The sequence below is a fragment of the Bos javanicus genome, chromosome 17 (genome assembly GCF_032452875.1).
Source record: "Bos javanicus breed banteng chromosome 17, ARS-OSU_banteng_1.0, whole genome shotgun sequence".
Classification (NCBI taxonomy): Eukaryota; Metazoa; Chordata; class Mammalia; order Artiodactyla; family Bovidae; genus Bos; species Bos javanicus.
The window spans coordinates 12955709-12974408 of NC_083884.1; the positions used below are offsets into that span (position 1 = coordinate 12955709).

Sequence of the window (18700 nt, forward strand, 5' to 3'; positions counted from 1 at the left end):
TGCTCCAGACAGACAGACAATGTGATATTCCCTGGATGCTCCTGGTCGAGTACAGTTCCACTTCTGTGCTTTGGTTTCTGATCTTCCACGACTCCTCTTCCCACCCTGCATTTGAATTTTACTCCTCGTATGAGAGGGCTGTTGATACTTGTTTGGTCATCTGTCCATTTGGATTTAAACTGCTTGAGGGCAAGAACCACGTCTTATTTACCTCTGAATACCATGAATCAGCTGTCATGGTTCTGAGTACATGGCAGACGTTTAAAAAAAAAAGAGTATAGAATAACCAAGTGACTGATGAATGAAATAACCCAGTTTGATATTTGTGTTTATGAAGGCGGGAAAGAAAACAGTGTTACGGCATTCCCATTGCTTTTTTCTCCTCTGTTGCCAAGCAGAGTTTGAGTGTGGTTTGTTGGAGTCACAAACAACTCTTCTGATGCTTCCAGGCATGCACACTGTTCTGTGCACCTCTAAAGAGGAAGTAGTGGCTTTTTACCAGTACATGAAATTGTTTTCCATTAAAAAAAAAAAAAACAAAAAACAACTACATGACAAGATACCCATATTCATCATAGAAAATTATAAAATACAAATAAGCATTGTACTAAACAGTCACCTGCAGTCCACCTCCCAGGCATCACCTCCTTTTAACACTCTCCCATCTTTTCCCATATGCCAAGTTCTCTGTTGAAATAGCAGTAGAGACCACTGGAGTCAAATTAATATTTGTCTTATCATTTTAGGAAGAGATTCCAGAGGAATCGGAAATGTGTGTGAAGGGGGAAGATGTTGGGAAAGAGTAAAATCCTGGGTGTGTAGACATGTCCCTGGGTGGGGAATTCAAAGCTAAGAGTGAGTGAAGTGATGAATTCAACCCTTGTTATGTTAGAATGCTGTTGCTGTTTAGTCGCTAAGTCGTGTCTGACTCTTTGCGACCCCATGGACTGTAGCCCGCCAGGCTCCTCTGTCCATGGGATTTCCCAGGCAAGAGTACTGGAGTGGGTTGCCATGCCCTCCTCCGGGGCATCTTCCCAAGCCAGGGATCAAACCCGCATCTCCTGCTTGGGGATTCTTTACCAGTGCGCCTGCTGGGAAGCCCCTATATTACCATGCTCCACACAAATGGGAGCGAGCTGGGGACCAAGAAAGAAATGTAGCAGAAACTTTGTTCCTGTCAGCCCACCTCCTGCATCCTCGGCCAGCTGGGCTGAGATAGTGTTGAACCAAGCTGGAACTTAGAAGGAGCTTCTTTCTTCTTTGCCTTGGGTGCTAATTAAATGGGGTCAGAGGAGAAGGGGCAAAAACAAAGAGTGTGGCAAAACTTTACAGCCGTATTTTTCCATTGGGGAGATTTTGCCCCCCAAAGGACTTTGGAGATGTCTGGAATCATTTGTGGTTGTCACAATTAGAGGACTGGTGCTTCTGGTACCTAGTGGTTAGAGACCAGAGATGTTGCTGAACATCCTGCAGTGCACAGCACAGCCTCCCACGGCAGGGAAGTGTCTGGCTTCAAATGTCCGTAGGTTCAGAAATCCTACCTTTTAAAAAAGGTAAGAAGACACTTGGCAGTGATGCTATCGCATGGAAGTGCAAGGACTATACAAATATTTATTGAATTATGTCTCACTTGCCCACTGAGCTGTCAGTTTGAAAACTTCTCAGTGAGTCTGGGGTCTGTCAGGTAGATTTACAAATGCTAAAGGTTTTTTAACAGCCATCAGTGTTTTGTGCAGTTTTGAAAGGTCAAGAGTTGTCATAAGAAAGAGAAGAAAGCACTTCAGGGAAAAATCATACTTGAAATTATCCCAAGTAGCTTTTATACAACTGATTTGTTAGTAACATCACAAGTCAGATTGCTTCAGGTGACCAATGAGAAAGGAAAGAGATTGAAGGTATTTTCCTTCTCTGTCTTTGAGTAGCTTTGAATGACTGAAATGACTGTGGTTCCCCTCTCACCTTTCCCTCACCCCACAGTAAATGCCACCAGTTTCAAGTAACTAACATGTGGCCTATTATTTTGCATTAAGTTCAATAAAAACATCTGTGAAATCTATAAGTCATAATTCAGCTCCCCCCAAAGTTGGTTTTTTAGAATATGTTCTACCCTAAATTAGCCAGAGGACTTTTATTCAGTGTACTCATGTTTAAACATAAGGAAGCTTTGTGCCCAATATGGAGGGAGAAGGAATACTATGTTAATTTCATTGTTATTTCAGGTCTGTTTCAATCTGAACTACTGGGTTGTCTGAACTAGCCAAGTAATGTTACCAGTTAGTAATATCATCTTTAAAATGTTTAAATTTAACAATCTGTTATTCAGAGCATCTATGAATTGTTAGGATGATTGAAGTATTTTTGATATGAAACAAAGGGCTTAGAAACTGGTACTTAATGGGGTAAGCAAAATTAGCTTGGGCTTCCCTGGTGGCTCAGTCGGTAAAGACTCTGCCTATAATGCTGGAGACCTGGGTTCGGTCCCTGGGTTGGGAAGATCCCCTGGAGGAAGGCATGGCATCCCACTCCAGTATTCTTGCCTGGAGTGTCTCCAGGGACAGAGGAGCGTGGTGGGCTACAGTCCATGGGGTCGCAAAGAGTTGGAGGCAACTGAGCGACTAAGCAGACAGCAGAAAGTGGACATTTTTCGTCTAAGAATTCTGCCTAAAATGTCACCCAAGCTGCAGAGAAACATGAAGTGTTACTTTAGTGTTTCAGGTAATTTTAGTGTTACTTGAAGATGTGATAGTTCCTGTGGTTAGCCATACCTTGAAGCACGGTGTCGTATTTCACTAAATATTTTGATTCTAAATTAAATCCAGATTTAACTAATATATTATTTTTTATCTTTGTTGTATTAAAATGTTTAAAAATATGAAAAATAAAACATTTGAAAGCTGATGGACAAAACTGATTTCATTAAATCCAGGAGTGGAAACAGGTGATTTTTAATCCAGGAGCAAAGCTGGGGAAAAGGGGCTTTTGGGGAGATAAATAATAGAGCTTCTTTCTGGCTTTGCTCTTTTTATGTTTGTTAAGTTGTTGTTGTTTTTTTTCCTTTTTTTTAACGAAATGAATCCCTTTCTAGCATCGCTTTGAGTTTGTCCTCGGGCCTTGGAATGACTGGCAAGGTTCAGAGACATCATTATGTACCTGTGACACTGACCCCACTGTTTATTTTCCGAATCCTGAGTAGTTTGAGGGGACACAAAGAGGGCACTGTGTGTGCTGACTGCGCCTATGGGTGATCTAAGGGAAGGTCAGGATGGCTGTCAAGTCCCCAAATCCCTTAAGGGGTCAGGGGGTGCAGTTAGGACTCAAGAAAGAATTAGATGGGCCAGAAGTAAAGGCATAGAAGCCAGGCATGTAACTTGGAAAGCTTTATATTCTTCTTTTCTTTTCCTTTTTTTTTTAGGATGATCAAATCAATGGACTTGGTTTTTATGAGCATCACAGACATGCAAAGAAAAAAGAAAAAAAAAAACAACTTGACAGGAATGTGGGGAGAGGGATCTAAATTAAATATAACAGTTGCCTGCAGTTTAGTTGCTGACAAAAAATCAGGTCATTTTCTCTGAGAAGCACGTGTAATACGTCAGGAAGAAAAAAAGCACAATTAGCACACTTCTTACATGAAATCTTATGGGTAGCACCCTATTAATTTTCTTTTATTAAAAATACTCCTCTATCTTCTTTATTGCAAATCAATAATCTGCATATACTTGACTTTCACCTGCCTCATACTTGGCAAGTAGAGCCTAGCTTTCTCTGACTACCCCACTTAGAGCAATGAGATTTCCCTGTCATATTTCCTAACTGTCCCACAGATCTGCACTTGCTTACTATTGCCTCTTACTGTTATGTCTGTCATTATCTGTCTATTTATCCATCCACTGGGCTGGCCAAAAATTTCATTCCAGTTTTCCCTTAGGACCTTAAGGAAAAACCCAAATGAACTTTTTGGCCAACCCAATATGTATCTATCTATCCATCCATCCATCACAAATGACCACCAACGTGGTAGCTGAAACCAACAGAAATGGGGGCCAGAAGTCTGAAATCTGAAGGTTCTAGGGGAGAATCTTTCTGCACTCCTTCCAAATTTCTATTGGCTCCAGGCAGTCCTTAATTTGTGACTGCAAAACTCCAGTCTCTGTCTCCATCTGTTTGGGCTTCTGTACCAGAACATCATGGACTGGGTCGGTTGTAAACAACAACAATGTATTCCTCGCAGATCTGGCATCTGGGAGTCGAGGATCAAGGTGCCAGCATGGTCAAGTGAGAGCCTTCTTCCTGGTTCACTGTCAGGCATCTTTGCCCTGTGTCCTCACATGGAAGAAGGGGCAAGGGAGCTGTCCGGGGTTTTCTTTACAAGGGCACTAACGCAGTGCATGGGGAATGGCTCCTCGTGACCTAATCACCTGCCAAAGGCCCTACTTCCGAACACTGTCACATTGGTGACTAGGCTTCGACATACTAACTCGGGGGTGGGAATCCCAGCATTCGGTCTGCAGCACAGTGTCTGTCCCCATGTGGCCTTCTCCACTGTGCCTCTGTCTCGTTCTCATCCGTGTATGATATGGACACCTGTCATTGGATTCAGGGCCTGCCTAGGTAATCCAGTCTGTCATCTATCTATCTAGTCCTTTTTGGATTTTTTTAGGTTTTCCAGAATGCTTGAGTGTACAGTGTACAGTAATAGCTAACAAATGTTTACTGATTTGAAAGTGTGGCCTTTTTTTAAAGTGACCCAAAATAATGGCTGGGCTAATTGTCCCACCTTGTTTCCAGGGTGTTCTCTCATCAACGCTAAGGAACACATGTCCATAAAGACACTCTCGCCTTCCAAAGTAAATGTATGTTTCAAGCTAGAGACCAAATGTTCAATAGCCACACCTAAGCTAGAGCAGTCAGCAGGTTGAACTGTTATTATAACTTGTAGGATTGCTGTTTTCCTAAGTGTTACTCCTTGGGCTGCAATTAACTTCCTAGGTGGTCTTGAGGATTACTAGCTCCCATCAAGGTGTAAATGTCTCGGTTGCATCAACCCTACTTATTCTTTATTAATTTAGGTGCCCTGGAAAAGAAAGAAAAAAATATTGATCGGAGCTTTCGAAAGAGGGGGAGAAAATCATAGTATGAATATGCTCGCTCTTACTTGATTCACTGAAGCTGAGTATGTTAGAAATATAAAACAAGGGCAGATATTTGCTGTGTTCTCTGTAAGTTCTAGAAGCAGCATGGCAGAGAAGAAATAGCGTGTGACAGTGCTTGCGAGGCTGCAGTCAGGAAACCTGGTTCTAGATCTGGGAGACATTCACCCTGCTTCTGCTGCCATTTGTGCGGCCTTGAGCAAGTCACTTGACCTCTCCGAGCGTCCGTTTCCTACCTTTTCCAGAAGTCAGATGAGTTAAACCAGTTTTCTATTTTTAAAAAAAAATTGGAGTGTAATTGCTTTACAATATTCTGTTCATCTCTGCTGTACAACAAAGTGAATCAGCTGTATGTATACATAGGTCCCGTCCCTCGGGAGCCTCCCTGCCGCCCCTCTAGCTCATCGCAGAGCACCGAGCTGAGCTCCCGGTGCTGCACAGCAGCCTCCCACCAGCTGTCTGTCTCACCCTCGGCAGGGTGTATATGCTGGTGCTGCTGCCCCAGTTCACCCAGCCCCTCCTCCCCACCGCTGGGTCCTCATATCTCTTTTCTACGTCTGCATCTCCATTCCTTCCCTACAGATAGGTTCATCCGTAACATTTTTTGTAGCTTCCACATATATACATTATTATATGACACTTGTTTTTCTCTTTCTGACTTGCTTCACTCTGTGTGACAAGAGTTCTAGGTTCACTCCATGGTGCTACAAATGACCCAGTTTCATTCCTTTTTTATGGCTGAGTAACACTCCATTGTATACACCTCTTCTTTATCCACTCATCTGCTGACGGACATCTAGGTTGCTTCCATGTCCTAGCTATTAAAAATAATGCTTCAGAGAACATTGGGGTAACGTGTCTTTTTTTAATATAAATTTATTTATTTTAATTGGAGGTTAATTACTTTACAATATTGTATTGGTTTTGCCATACATCAACATGAGTCCGCCACATGTATACACATGTCTTTTCGAATTACGGTTTTCTCAGGGCATATGCCCAGGAATAAGGATTGCTAGGTCGGTCGTAAGGTTAAACTAGAAGGTTTTCAAACTGTGTTCCAGTGTGCCACGGTGCTTTCTTCTTAACCACTCCCTTGTGGTTCTCTCTGTGATGAAAGACTGGGTTTGGTTCAGAATTAAGAAACTCTAGCATTTTTGTTCTTCATTCACCTGTTTGCAGCGGAAAGCTACAAGGACACTCAGATGGTGAAGATTAAAGAGGAGCCTATGGAGGTTGACATCCAGGACTCGCAGGTCTCGATATCACCCAGCTGCAATGTTGGCTACAGCACTTTAATCGGGCGAGAGAAAACGGAACCCTTGCAGAAGCTGCCAGAAGGCAGAGTACCCCCGGAGAGAAACCTCTTCAGTCAGGACATCTCCGTGAAGATGGCTTCCGAGCTGCTTTTTCAACTGTCAGGTACGTTTTCTTGCAGGAAAAAAAAAGTCAATAGTTGGGACTGATTTGAGGGAAAGCCACTCTAATAAAGTAAAAAAAACACCTGCATAGTAGGCTTTTTTAGACAGAAATCCATTTTGTTACTTTAACATGGATTCCGCCACTCAGATGAACAGTCCATCAGACGTTGCCAAGTCAAACTCCTGCCAAACTTTCTTTAATAAATAGTTAAGAATCATTTGAAATTAGAACTCTATTCAGTTCCATGCAAAAGATCCCTGCTGCATGGATGAAATATCTCACCTCTAGTTTTGTTTAGGCAGTTGATCTGATTAACAGCCTTTTTTTTTTTCCTAATGTGCAAAAGATTAACTTCAGTTTACTCTAACAGTGGCTGAATTACCGTGAATTCCAAAGTAGTGTGATCGGAATTAATGAGATTTTACTATATCTTGCCCCTGCAAAAAAAAGCCAAGGAAAGGGAAAAGTAAAAGATGAAACTGTAAGGACTCTTTCCCCAGCTATAACCTGGTAGAACATTTTCTGTAAACCAACCTTTTCTACTTTGACTACTTAGAATTCAAAGTCTAGAAGTCAGTTGCTAGCTCAGCTAAATGTCTTGATAGAATAGATAAGGGTCCTAGAACCTAAGTTGTTCCCTTTATTACCTCTTTCAAGCAGCATCCTCTTCATTGTTATCAAATTTAATGTGCTGTTACTGTTTGAATGTGATTGAGATGAATGAAGGAGACTCATGTAAGATTCAGACTTATATAGAAACACAGATACTTTATCTTTGGTCAAGCATTGGCCTACATACTGAAATTCAGGCATCAGTAGCGTTTGTCACTGATGTTTCATGAACTCTGTTTTGCTATGACTTGCAGATTTAAAACACCCATTATTTAAATGCCACATTATTTAAGTGCTAACTTTTCTCCACTAAGAAAAACCCCAGAAAAAGGAAAGAAGCTAGGATCTGTATGCCATTCTGATAGCTCATTCTCTCGTTGGCCTTGTGACACTACCCATAGCCATGAAGTTACTTGTTGGTGCTGAAGATGGTGGCTGTGGGTTCTCAAACAAGAACTGTGCTTGTGCAGAGCTCAAAGAGGTGGAAACAGTGAAGTCAGTGAACTGAATAGGCCATATAGTTCTTTGCAAGTTCCAAATATGCTCCAAACATGCAAGATGCTTTTCTTTAAAGAAAGAAAAAAAGCAAAACAGGCTGAATGCATCTCTAAAAACAATGTAATTTTGTGAGTGATTTGGCCATTCAGATTTGCAGAAGTGAGGCCAGTGAGGCTCTTTTCAAAAAGTCTCTGTCTCCAGCAGTACATTATCACGGTCTACTATCAGCTCAAAACTTTGTGTCTGAGAGTTCTCACCCTGGCGCTGTCACTGACCGCCCAGGTGACCTCAAGCAAGTCATTTAGCCCCGATTTCCTGCTCTCTCAAAGAACCCTGCCTGTGAATCCAAATTCACCCTCATTGTCACTGTTGAGTGGACAGAAAGGAGTCGTCCACACAAACATGTACACAGCAGCCTCAGACCAGTGTTTAAAAGCATGGGAAAGATAGCATTAATCTTTGTTTACATTTTCTCCCTGAATCCATGAGATTAGGGGTTTTTCGCTTGCCCTGCCGTTGAAATCTGAAACCCTTGTAGAGGTGGCCAGTTTTCCTCTGGAGACTTAAAAGAAGCCATTGAGAGCTGTGACAGTCAGAAGCCTCCCATTTGAACTGGTTAGGGAAGACCAGAGGTCAACTTTTGTGCTCTTGAAAGCTAATTAAATAATTTCTGACAGCTGGTAGATACAGACCTCAAGACGGAGTAAGGGAGAGTTTACCTCCCCTCGTCTAATGATATTTTTTTGTCCCCTGTGACATTTATCAGAATAAGCGCTCAATGACTCTCACACCCAGAGGTCTTAACGACTGTTTTTATAGCCTGCCTCACAAAGGGGCCTGACAATACGGAATGCTTAAAGGTTGTCATCAAAGTCAGAAGCAGAACAGTTGCAACAACTGCAGTTTTCATGCTGAATCAGAGAAAAACAGACATTTTTCAGTTGGGGGAAAATATAATCGAAATAACTATCTTTGTGCACGTCTGTGTGTGTGTGGGTGTGTGTGTGTGGTATGTACATGTACTTACTGAGGCCTGATGAAAATCAGACACATGCTTGTAGTTTGTTAATAACTCTTTCCCTTTGATTGGTTTTTAATCAACTATTTTGGTAGATGCTGTTGACATGCTTCTGTTGCCTGTCTTTATCAGTAAGACAGGAGGGGTTTGACTGCTTGAAAGAGAAACCAAAAGAAAACCACAAGAGAGAAAGAGGTGTGGAGGATGTTTCTGCTTCAGCCTTAAACACACAGATTAAGTCAGAGCAACCTAAGAGATGTCTGTTTCATTCTCTCTCTTTACAGAGAAGGTGAGCAAAGAGCACACTCAGAAAGAAAACACCATCCGGACGACCACCAGGTAGGCCACCGGGGGGTCCCCTCGGAATACCCGCTGTGGGAGTCATCAGGCCCACATCACAGTTTGAACAGCGTTCTTCAAACCTCTTTCTTTCACTGGGTTCAGAAGTCACCCCCTTTCCACCGTTTTGGGTTTGAACGTGGTTGGTGGAAACAGTAGGGAAAGCAAAGGACCCCAAGGGGAAAGACCATTCATAGTTATTAAACATCTGAGGGTGTCACTGTGCTGCGAGTTTTCCTTATGCTATTTTTTTTAATTCCTTACAATGATATTGTGAAGTGGATACTTATTATCCTCTTGGGCTAAAGTTTCCTGACTTGATGGTTGAAGCGGTGGCCAGACTGGGAGCTGGGAGCTGGGTCTGTGTCTCGGGGAAAGCCTCACTCAGTTGGTAGACCGAGTTCAGCTGTGTTCCTCAGGAGCTTTGCGCTGTAAGCTGATCATTTGTCGCCAGGGACATCCCACCTTTTTAACTCACGGCATTGTTAGGAGAGCAAAAATGTAGAAGAAAGACAGTGCTTTCAAAACGTGCAGGAAAACTGACATCACTAACAACTGTAGGTAAAGGAAGCGTCCCCATTTGCCAGAGGAGTTTTCAGAGAAGGTTAGCCAGGGAGCTGCCTGCCCATCTGCCACCCGTTCCGAGCCTTATAACCACCCAGATCTGAGCTGGCAGGCAAGTGCCAACAAGCGCAGACACCATCACTGGGAAAGGAGCTCTGGGGAGAGACAGTCTCCCCCTTGGAAGGCTTTTTTTAAAATGTATTTTATTTATCTCTTGGACATGCCATGCTGCATGTGGGATCTTAGTTCTCCAACCAGGGATGGAACCTGTCCCCGGTGCATTGGCAGCAGAGTCCTAACCACTGGACCACCAGGGAAGGATGTTTCTCCCCCTTGGAAGGCTTTAAGTCAAGGCACTTTATTTCCTGAGAAAACTTAGATTCTTCCTTGTGGGAACTGTTGATGGATTTGGGGGTTTTAATTCTTGGGGCAGAAGATGTGACAGGAATCAGGCTCCGAGCATCACACAGGATGCTCAGAGTACACAGGAACAGTGCTCCTTTGAATCTTCACCTGAGCTGTTTCTTCTTTGTAATCCTGTGAATTGAAATGTGGGACTGGCACATATTAAACAGTGATTAAAAGAGAGCAGGGTATACAGTATACAAACAGGGTTTGTATACTATTAGGGACAGAATCTGCCTCTAGCAGAACCCAGGCATGGCCTTGGCCTTGATCCATATGTGAGTATACAGATGGGAAACTAGTCTTGCGACCTGATCTGGCCTGTGCGTTGTGTTGGGAAATTGGTCTGGGTGGGTAGAGAAGTGATTTTGTCTGTTCAGTTGGATGCCCAAATAGGAGGTGTGAACTGCTGGACGTTCCAGACTGCCTTCAGCATATAATCTTGTTGTTCAGTCACTAAACGTGTCCAGCTCGTTGTGACCCCATGGACTGCGGCATCCCAGGCCTCCCTGTCCCTTCCCCATCTCCCGGAGTTAGCCCAGTTTCATGTCCATTGAATCAGTGGTGCTATCCAACCATCTCATCCTCTGCCACTCTCTTCTCCTTTTACCTTCAATCTTTCCCATCATCAGGGTCTTTTCCAATGCGTCGGCTGTTCACATCAACTGGCCAAAGTATGGGAGCTTTAGCATCAGTCCTTCCAATGAATATTCAGGGTTGATTTCCCTTAGGATTGATTGGTTTGATCTCCTTGCAGTCCAAGGGACTCTCAAGAGTCTTCTCCAACACCACAGTTCAAAAGCATAAAATGTAATCTTAAGGCTATTTTTTAAATATCTATGCTATGTTCGTTTGTCTAAACACATGAAATTGGCCAGATTGGTAGACGTCAAAAGACAACAGATTAAAGATAATAGGAGTCAATTTTAATTTGCTTCCATAGGCTTCCTGAAGTGTCACAGATCAGGTTCCCTAGATGCAGAGCCTGAGACAGGATTCTCATATGGGTGTGCTCTCAGGGCGACCTGCCGGGGTGCAGTGGGTTGGGAGAGAGAAGGGGAGCTGAGCGAGAACGGGGTGTGAGCTGGGTTCTAGCTCCAGTTCCCTTCCACGGAGAGTTCTGAGACATGGATTGCACCACAGAGTAAATCCTGCCTCGAGGTAAAGGAGCCAGCTCTTGGTACCCCCTTATTATCTACTAATTCAGCAGGGAATGTGTGGCCCCCCTCTCCAACCACGAGGGTGGTTCTCGCTGTGAGCGGCCAACACGCCCAGCACCGCGGGGGTGGGCGCACCAGTGCATTAAAGGTGACCTGGGCAGGACCCCAGCTGCGCCTCCTTGGAGGTTTCCGGCTGGCTCTTTAAGGCTGCATGATGATACTTATGTAAAGGAAAGGTATGCTGAGAGACCTTGTTACGGCATGCTCTTCAGATGTTCCCTGGGAAGAGGTAAGAGGAGGTTTGAACTCGCCCCAAACAAGTGAAATATGCCTCATAGCCTCAATTCCCTTGGCTGGAGCCGGAACATAATTATAGGATAGAAAAGACGTTTTTTTTAAAGCCATTTGGCAAATATGAAGCAATCCTTAAATTCTCCTGTTGCTGGGAGATTATGAGTAAGAAGAAATCCAAATCAGATCTTTTGCCCAAAGCAAAGGAAGAGATGCTTCCTATGGGCCCCCCACCCCACCCCATGATGTAGTGTTCAGAAATCAATGTTACGGGTTTCTCGGTTTATTGTTCTTTGACAAAATCCTTGGTGTGTTTTTATTTTTCCTTTGAGTGGGCAACTTGCCCAATTAGCCTCTCGTCAAAGAGATCTCTTTTTTTTTTCCCTTCTCACCTCATTACTTAAGGTGGAATAGAATCAAGCTGCCTTGTGCCAAGAAATCCTCTATAACCTGAGTTACTGATAGCAGAAATAAGGAAAAAATACTAGTTCTATCTCTTCTTTTTTGATTCCTGTTTTAGAAAGAACTATGTTTTTTATAAGAAGTTTGCACAAGATCAACTAATGGGGGTTATGTTTTAAGGTATGATTTGTGATACTTTCCAAAACGATTTGCATCAAGCCTCCAAATTTCCACATCTCCTGATTTTTTTAAGTACTAAGTGGAACATTTGGTTAGTTACCTGATTTCCCATGTTTGATTTCCTAGAAGAAGCTGACCATCCAGAAGGATCACTAATGATTGAAGTCAGAGTTTGGAGTTGTCCATGTTTAAGGGTTCCTGGACACATTTGAGATGCTTTACTTATGAAGGGCAGCCCTGGATGCTGGCCTCAGTGCAGTATTGGGATCAGGCACTTCCAAATGCCAGTGGTTGCCTGAGCCCCTCTACACGTTGGGGTCTGCTCTTGAGGTCTGGAGATCCGGGGGAACCAGAGGGCAAAAGAGATGTGCAGTGCTGAAGAAAGAAACTGATTCTCTACAATTCTCTCCCTGTCCTTTATCAACCCACAACTTCCACCACAGTTGATTATCATTATTAATCTTCACTGCAATTGCAACCACAAGAACAGAGGAAAAGTGTAGCAGCCCAGGGTGAGACACTCCGTAGCTTGGCATTCTGATGTGTGCTGGTTTACCCAGGCTACAGGAAGCCCATCCCATAAAGGCTGATGACTGCACCCCTCTCCTCATCCAATCCCCCCTCATCACAGCTGTCCATTGGCAGTTCTCTTTGTCGATATCTCGATTACAAGATTGGAGACATGGAAAGAGAAAAGTGATGTTAGACAACATTCCTTGTTAGCTGTTTCATAAAAGAGGTTTTAGGTAAAGCCAAGGGTTGAAACCAGTAACTGTCAGGTTTCTGGATCACTGACTCTCAGTCTCATTGTTCAAAACCTCTTACAATGGAAAATTTCAAATATAGGCAAAAGCAGAGAATGTCCCCAGGATAGAGTTTAAACAATTAGCAGTTCATGTTAGTTTACGAATGTTGTCTCATCCATCCCTTCGTTTTGTTCTTCCTTCCCCTAGGTTATTTTGAAGCAAATCCTAGACAACATTTAAAGAACTAGATTGAAAATGTCTTTTTAAAAAATCATTCTAATAACTTAGACTCAGCCACTTAAATTAGGATCATCTTCCGAAAAGCAAAGGAGAAGACAGTCCACCAGGGCACCCCATGTGGCCAGCCAGTGAAATCAATCTGCTTAGCAGCTGGGATTTTGGATCGTGTGGTCCTGCTCACCCTTGCCTTGACCTTACCCTTTTTCCACGCGTGTCTGTGCCCTCCCGGGGGCACCTCCGTTGAATCAGTCCTTCAGTTGGAGCTTCACTGTAAGTGCTAAAACAGCAGTTCTTCTGCCTGTCTAACCTTAGAGTGGAGAAAATTCAATCTAAGTGTGAAGAAGTCTCTGCGTCCCCTTTGAGATAGCGCATGGCATTCTTAATGCCATTCTGCCTGACAAATGAGATGGGTCCACGTGGACCCAGGAGAACAGAAAGACTGGAGGCTTAAGAGACTAATACAATCTTGATTTTTCGACTTCCTTTCCCGGCACAACCCTAGGTTCTGCCGGGAGCAGATAACCAGCTAATACGATCATTTGTAGATGAAAATATATGAGGCATGATATCATAACCAGATCCCAAAGTTTAATGGAATAAAAAGAAGATCTACATCTTCTGACATGGACCATCACCCAGCCAGCTGCTGGATAAGATCGAAGTAGGAAAATGGAACCCTAGAGTAAGAATCAGATAGCTCCTGGCAGGTGAATTGGACATGCTTGACGTTGTGTTACACCATGAACTGCAAACAATGGCTGCCAAGAACCTTCTCTTGGTTATTTGTTCTCTCTTCTCCGTTAATAATTCAGTGTCCATGGGGATATCAGATTGCAGGCCTATGAGAAAACCTTCTCACACCTGGCTTGCTCTGCTCCAGGAGCCAGGAAGTATTTACCTGAATAGTTTTTTTTTTTTTTCCCCTCCATTACTAGATGAAAAGCATAAGTGGGAAAATCAGAAAGGTAGAGTCAGATCATGCTGTGCCAACCAATATTTAATTTGCTCAATTTTCAGAATTTGAAATGCGGGCTATTTTTCTGTGATTTAGATAAAGGCACTTTACAGTGTTTACTAAAAGACATATGTACTTGAAAGTGTCCAATATAGAATTTGCCTGGGTGGTGGTTTCATGCCTGTCCTTAAATATTTATGAGTCAGTAATAGAAATTGCACAAATTTGTTAGAGTGCGATGCACTGCTTCAATTTGTGCAATTTCCCCTTTTCGTTTTTTAAGAGGCGTTAAGAGAACAATGTTCCATTACCTTAGAAAGTAAAAGATTACAAATGAAGAACACTGGATTACACGGAAGCAATTAAGAAAATAAACAGGAAGCAGAACAAATGAAATTGATATTTGAGTAGCTCTGCCTATAGTTGCTTTACCCTTTATATTTTCTGACTTTAAAGGCATAGAACTTTGTTTCTGAAAAATGAAAATTGCTGCTAATTTCATGGAGTCCCTTTAGTTAAGACTTTTAGTGTTTTTTTGGTCAAGTCAAGGCTGTGGGCCATTGCAAATTTTTAAAAACACCCTTCGTCAAGACACTGCCATCTACTGGAATACTCTTAATAAATATGCAAATCTGTGATGTCTGTGATGTTGAATACTGATCCACCCCCAGGTAGCGCTTCCCTTATGGCTCAGCTGGTAAAGAATCCGCCTGCAATGTGGGAGACCTGGGTTTGATCCCTGCGGTGGGAAGATCCCCTGGAGAAGGGAAAGGCTACGCACTCCAGTACTGTGGCCTGGAGAATTCTGTGGACTCTATATAGTCCATGGGCTTACAAAGAGTCGGACACGACTGAGCGCCTTTCACTTTCACGCCCAGATAAGGTACCTCTGTTCAGTGCACAGCTTGCACCACTGTCTGTAGCTGCCCTGACATAAAGGTTGACTGCAGTGTTTGCCATTGGCGGTCCATCTTTTTCAACTTTTCTTTGAGTTTTCATTTTTCCAAAGAAGTTAAAATTCATCCTTAAACAATGGGTTCTTTGTTTTGAATACATAGAGCTGCAGACTACTTTGTGCCTTGCTGCCCTTTGAGATTTTTTCCCCTTCTTCCTGCGCCAAACCTTCCTCAGTCCTTTTCTCTGTTCCTATACACCGTTGTCCTGTAGGTACCACGCTCTGCCATTCTTCCTCCCATCTGTGACCTCTCCATCAAGCCCTTATAGTTGAGACACTGTGCTCCCAGGACTGCTAAAGTAGTGTCAGTATGGAGAGGCAAGTTTCAGTCTTCCTTTCAAGGATCTGAAGAGGGCTGTGCCTTTCTTTTCTTCCATTTCTGTGGTCTCTCTCATCTTTATTTCTACTGGCTTGCAACAGTGTTCTGTGTGTGGAGCCCAGAGCAGTCAGGAAGGAGATGTAAATCTACGTCTCTGTAAGTAGACATCCTTCTTTGACAGATCACACACAGGGGACATGTGCCATGTGGCTCAGGCACCACCTTCCCTCCTGCTCTTCTAATCTGGGGTTTTCCCTCAATGGTCTCTCCATAGCTGTTACTAGAAATATCTCCAGCAGTCTGGGATTGACCTCTGTGGAGGGGGCAAGCCCTGGTGGACAGCACAGCAGCCCGGGGCCCGTCCACATTTCACGGGCATTACAGTGAAATGGGACAAGGGCTCTTGCGTCACTGCAGGGAAGACTGAGTTCATCTGTGCTCTGCTCACCTCGGCAGAGGCTCGTTGTCCTCGTTCACGTAGCAAGTCGGCTTCCTGCGGGAGAGCCGGCTCCTTCCACGAGCTGACATTTCACAGATCTGGACATGCAGGTCCACTTCCGTGGTTGTGCCTGGCTCCGGCTCCCCGGGGTCTGGCCTCCCTGTCTCCACCACCGTCGACAAGGCCTGGCATTGTGCTCCTTGTCCTGAGAAGTTTCCTGGCTCAGCGGTGGATGAATGCTCGAGTTGCAGCAACAGGCATTGTTCCTTGAAAACTTGGTGTTAGGTTATACGGGGTAGAAGCCTGCCTCTAGGATACACTTAATTAGAAGTACTTTTCAGAGAAGAAAATTTAAAAACATTACCAAAATGTAGTCTTCGTAAAATACCCTACTTTTCTTCTACAATATTTTAAAGTCTTTTTCTTCCATGACTTTCAGCCTTCTGCAACTGAAGTCAACTGATATTAACGGAATCAGATTTTAGATAACAATTTCCCTTGCCCATGTCTTTTACAACTGTTTCAGTTAGATCATCCTTGGCTTATTCTTTAAAAGACTAAGAGTATCTTTAAAAAGAAAGAATTCCAAACTGTAAAACTTAATCATTTTTTAAGTTTTAAGAAATAACTTTTATTTTCAGAGACTGTAGGAGGCCATAAAGAAGAAATAATAACCACTTATAATCAATCCTGCTACCCAGAGGCAGCCGCTGACTGCTAGGTTGGTTGTGTGTGTCCTGGCTGAATTTTTATCTATTCATAGATGTATACTTTCCTATCAAAACTGGATCCTACCATATGTACTGTTTATAATCTTCTCTTTTACCTAGTAATGTATTTAGAACTTCTTTTCATATCAGTAGACATAACCCAATATTATTCTTTTTAATATTTGCATGTGCCCTAATTTATTTAATATGTCTCCTTAATTATTGAGTATTAAGGGCTTGGTTTTGTTTTCCCAAGTTGTTGCTAATGTAAACAATGCCAGGATAAACTGACTCAAGAAACATGCACAGTTTTCAGGCTTTTCTATGAATTGTCTAATTGATTTTCAAAAAGTTTGAATTAACAATTTTACTAGAAGCTAATGAGAGAGAGAGAATATTTTAAAGGTCTTTGATTTATCATTAAAAAAAATTTTTTTTACCAACTGGAAGGTTAAAAATTATATCTCATAGTTAAGACCTTTTCATTTATTGATTTCTGGTGATATCAAGCATTTTGTTCATGAGGAGGCATTTTTATTTGTTTCTTTTTTTCAACTTTTCATTCATTGTCACGTTTTTCTATCTGGTATTTGGTCTGGGTTGAACTTCTTGTTTGATTGTTGATATTGATTTTTTTTTTATTATGAAAAATTTTAAAACAAAGCAAAAGAAATAATACAATAAACCACCATATCCCCACCACCCAGGTTGAATAAATATTTGTTACACTTATTTCACCAGTCTTTTTCTCCTTATATTTTAGATCACATCCAGGCATGACATTCACTCTCACATTCTTTGAGATATCTATCTCTAAAAACTAAGGGCATCTTCTGCAATACCATTGCACACCTTATAAATTAACAACATGTTTGATTGGTTTATAATTGCTAAGGAGGTTCAATTTGATTGGCATTAGCCAAGTATACAGCCATGTCAATGAGGAGGAAAAGGAACCACATCTTGGCTTTCTTATCACCTCCAAAAATTAAAGAAAATTGGGGGTCTGTATGGGTCGGCCAATGATGGAGTGACTGGCTCTCCATCTGCCCACAGTCCCCTTTAGATACCCACTGAGTCTGCAGTGCCAAGTCTCAATCTGTAGATAAATGTGATTCCTTCAAGTTTTACTCACTGCAGTCCTTCTTTCTTTGAAAGTGCGTGCACCCAACATGATGAATGACCGGCTTTCTCGGCCTAGCCCATGGGGGTCATAAGAGGGCTTCTCTCATGCACCCCTTTTCAGCTTGAATAGGGAGCGTGCTGTTTCAGATGTTCGGGTTGTCCTCAGGTCAGAGACTCGCGGTTATTTCTCATCTCAAGCACTCTGCTCCACCCACGTCCCCTGACCTGCCGCCCAGGGTTCTTTTACTCAAATAAGTAAATAAATAAAATTACTTAAGAGTAAGGGTCCTCGGGAGGGACCGTGTACATGAATACCATTAAAACCTTGTGTTCTTTCATTTTACATTACCTTTTTAACTGACCTCAAAGAAGTTATAACAGGGAAACTGGCAGTGACTTTTCTATCTGAAACGTTGATATCTGGGCCCATTTCAGAAGAAGCAGCTAAGCAATCTCATCCAAAACGAAATGAAGGTCCAAGGGAGCAGTTAGGATGACCACATAGCTTCTGAAGTGACATATAGATCACCATACTGCAGCAAAAGGACCTTACCAAGGTTGCTCAAAATCCTCTTAAAAAATCGGTAGAACTAAGCAGTTAATATATTTCAAATACCATCATTTTATAAATAAGTTATAAAACATAGAGTTACATAAACCTATGCACAAGAAATAAGAAGCATCCCTTATTATAAATTATTAGCAAATACCCAAGGACATTACCATTTGAGAAAAAAATAAGCACTGCCTAAAGAAAATTGCATTAATCATGAAAATTAAGTTGGAAATGAAATGTCATTTGATCATTTTTTTAAATGGCGTATGTAAAAATAAAGTGTGGTGGTGTTTTTGTAGTTGTGAGCATAGTTTCATGCAAGCTAGTCCAGCTTCTCAGAGAGTTTCTTCTGACCTTAAAGTATTTGAGGAAGTGTTGAGAAGATAGTTACAACTAATTGAGATAGTTCCCCTTATCTTCAAATAATTCTTTCTTTTTCGATATGTTTGAAAGCTTTTTTAAAAAAAGAAACTACAATGCTCTGTGTTCTGTGTCAATGACTGTAGCCTATTGTTTGTTGGCAAGGTCTCAGTTTTATTGAGAGAAAATGTTTCCGGTTTGTTTTCATTTCCTTTGGTTTCATGACCTATCGGTGGAGATTCCATATAGAAGTT

At 42.3% G+C, this 18700-nt stretch overlaps 1 protein-coding gene across 7 annotated transcripts in view; it reads left to right on the forward strand.

The window, feature by feature from the left end:
* The window catches only part of ZNF827 (zinc finger protein 827), a 190811-nt gene that overhangs the window by 96078 nt on the left and 76033 nt on the right, over positions 1–18700 (forward strand). For all 7 annotated transcript variants that reach the window (XM_061384066.1, XM_061384072.1, XM_061384068.1 and 4 more), the window contains exons 6-7: positions 6333–6572; positions 8985–9039. In XM_061384066.1, the coding sequence (XP_061240050.1) occupies positions 6333–6572; positions 8985–9039 (295 nt within the window). The remainder of the gene's footprint in view (positions 1–6332; positions 6573–8984; positions 9040–18700) is intronic.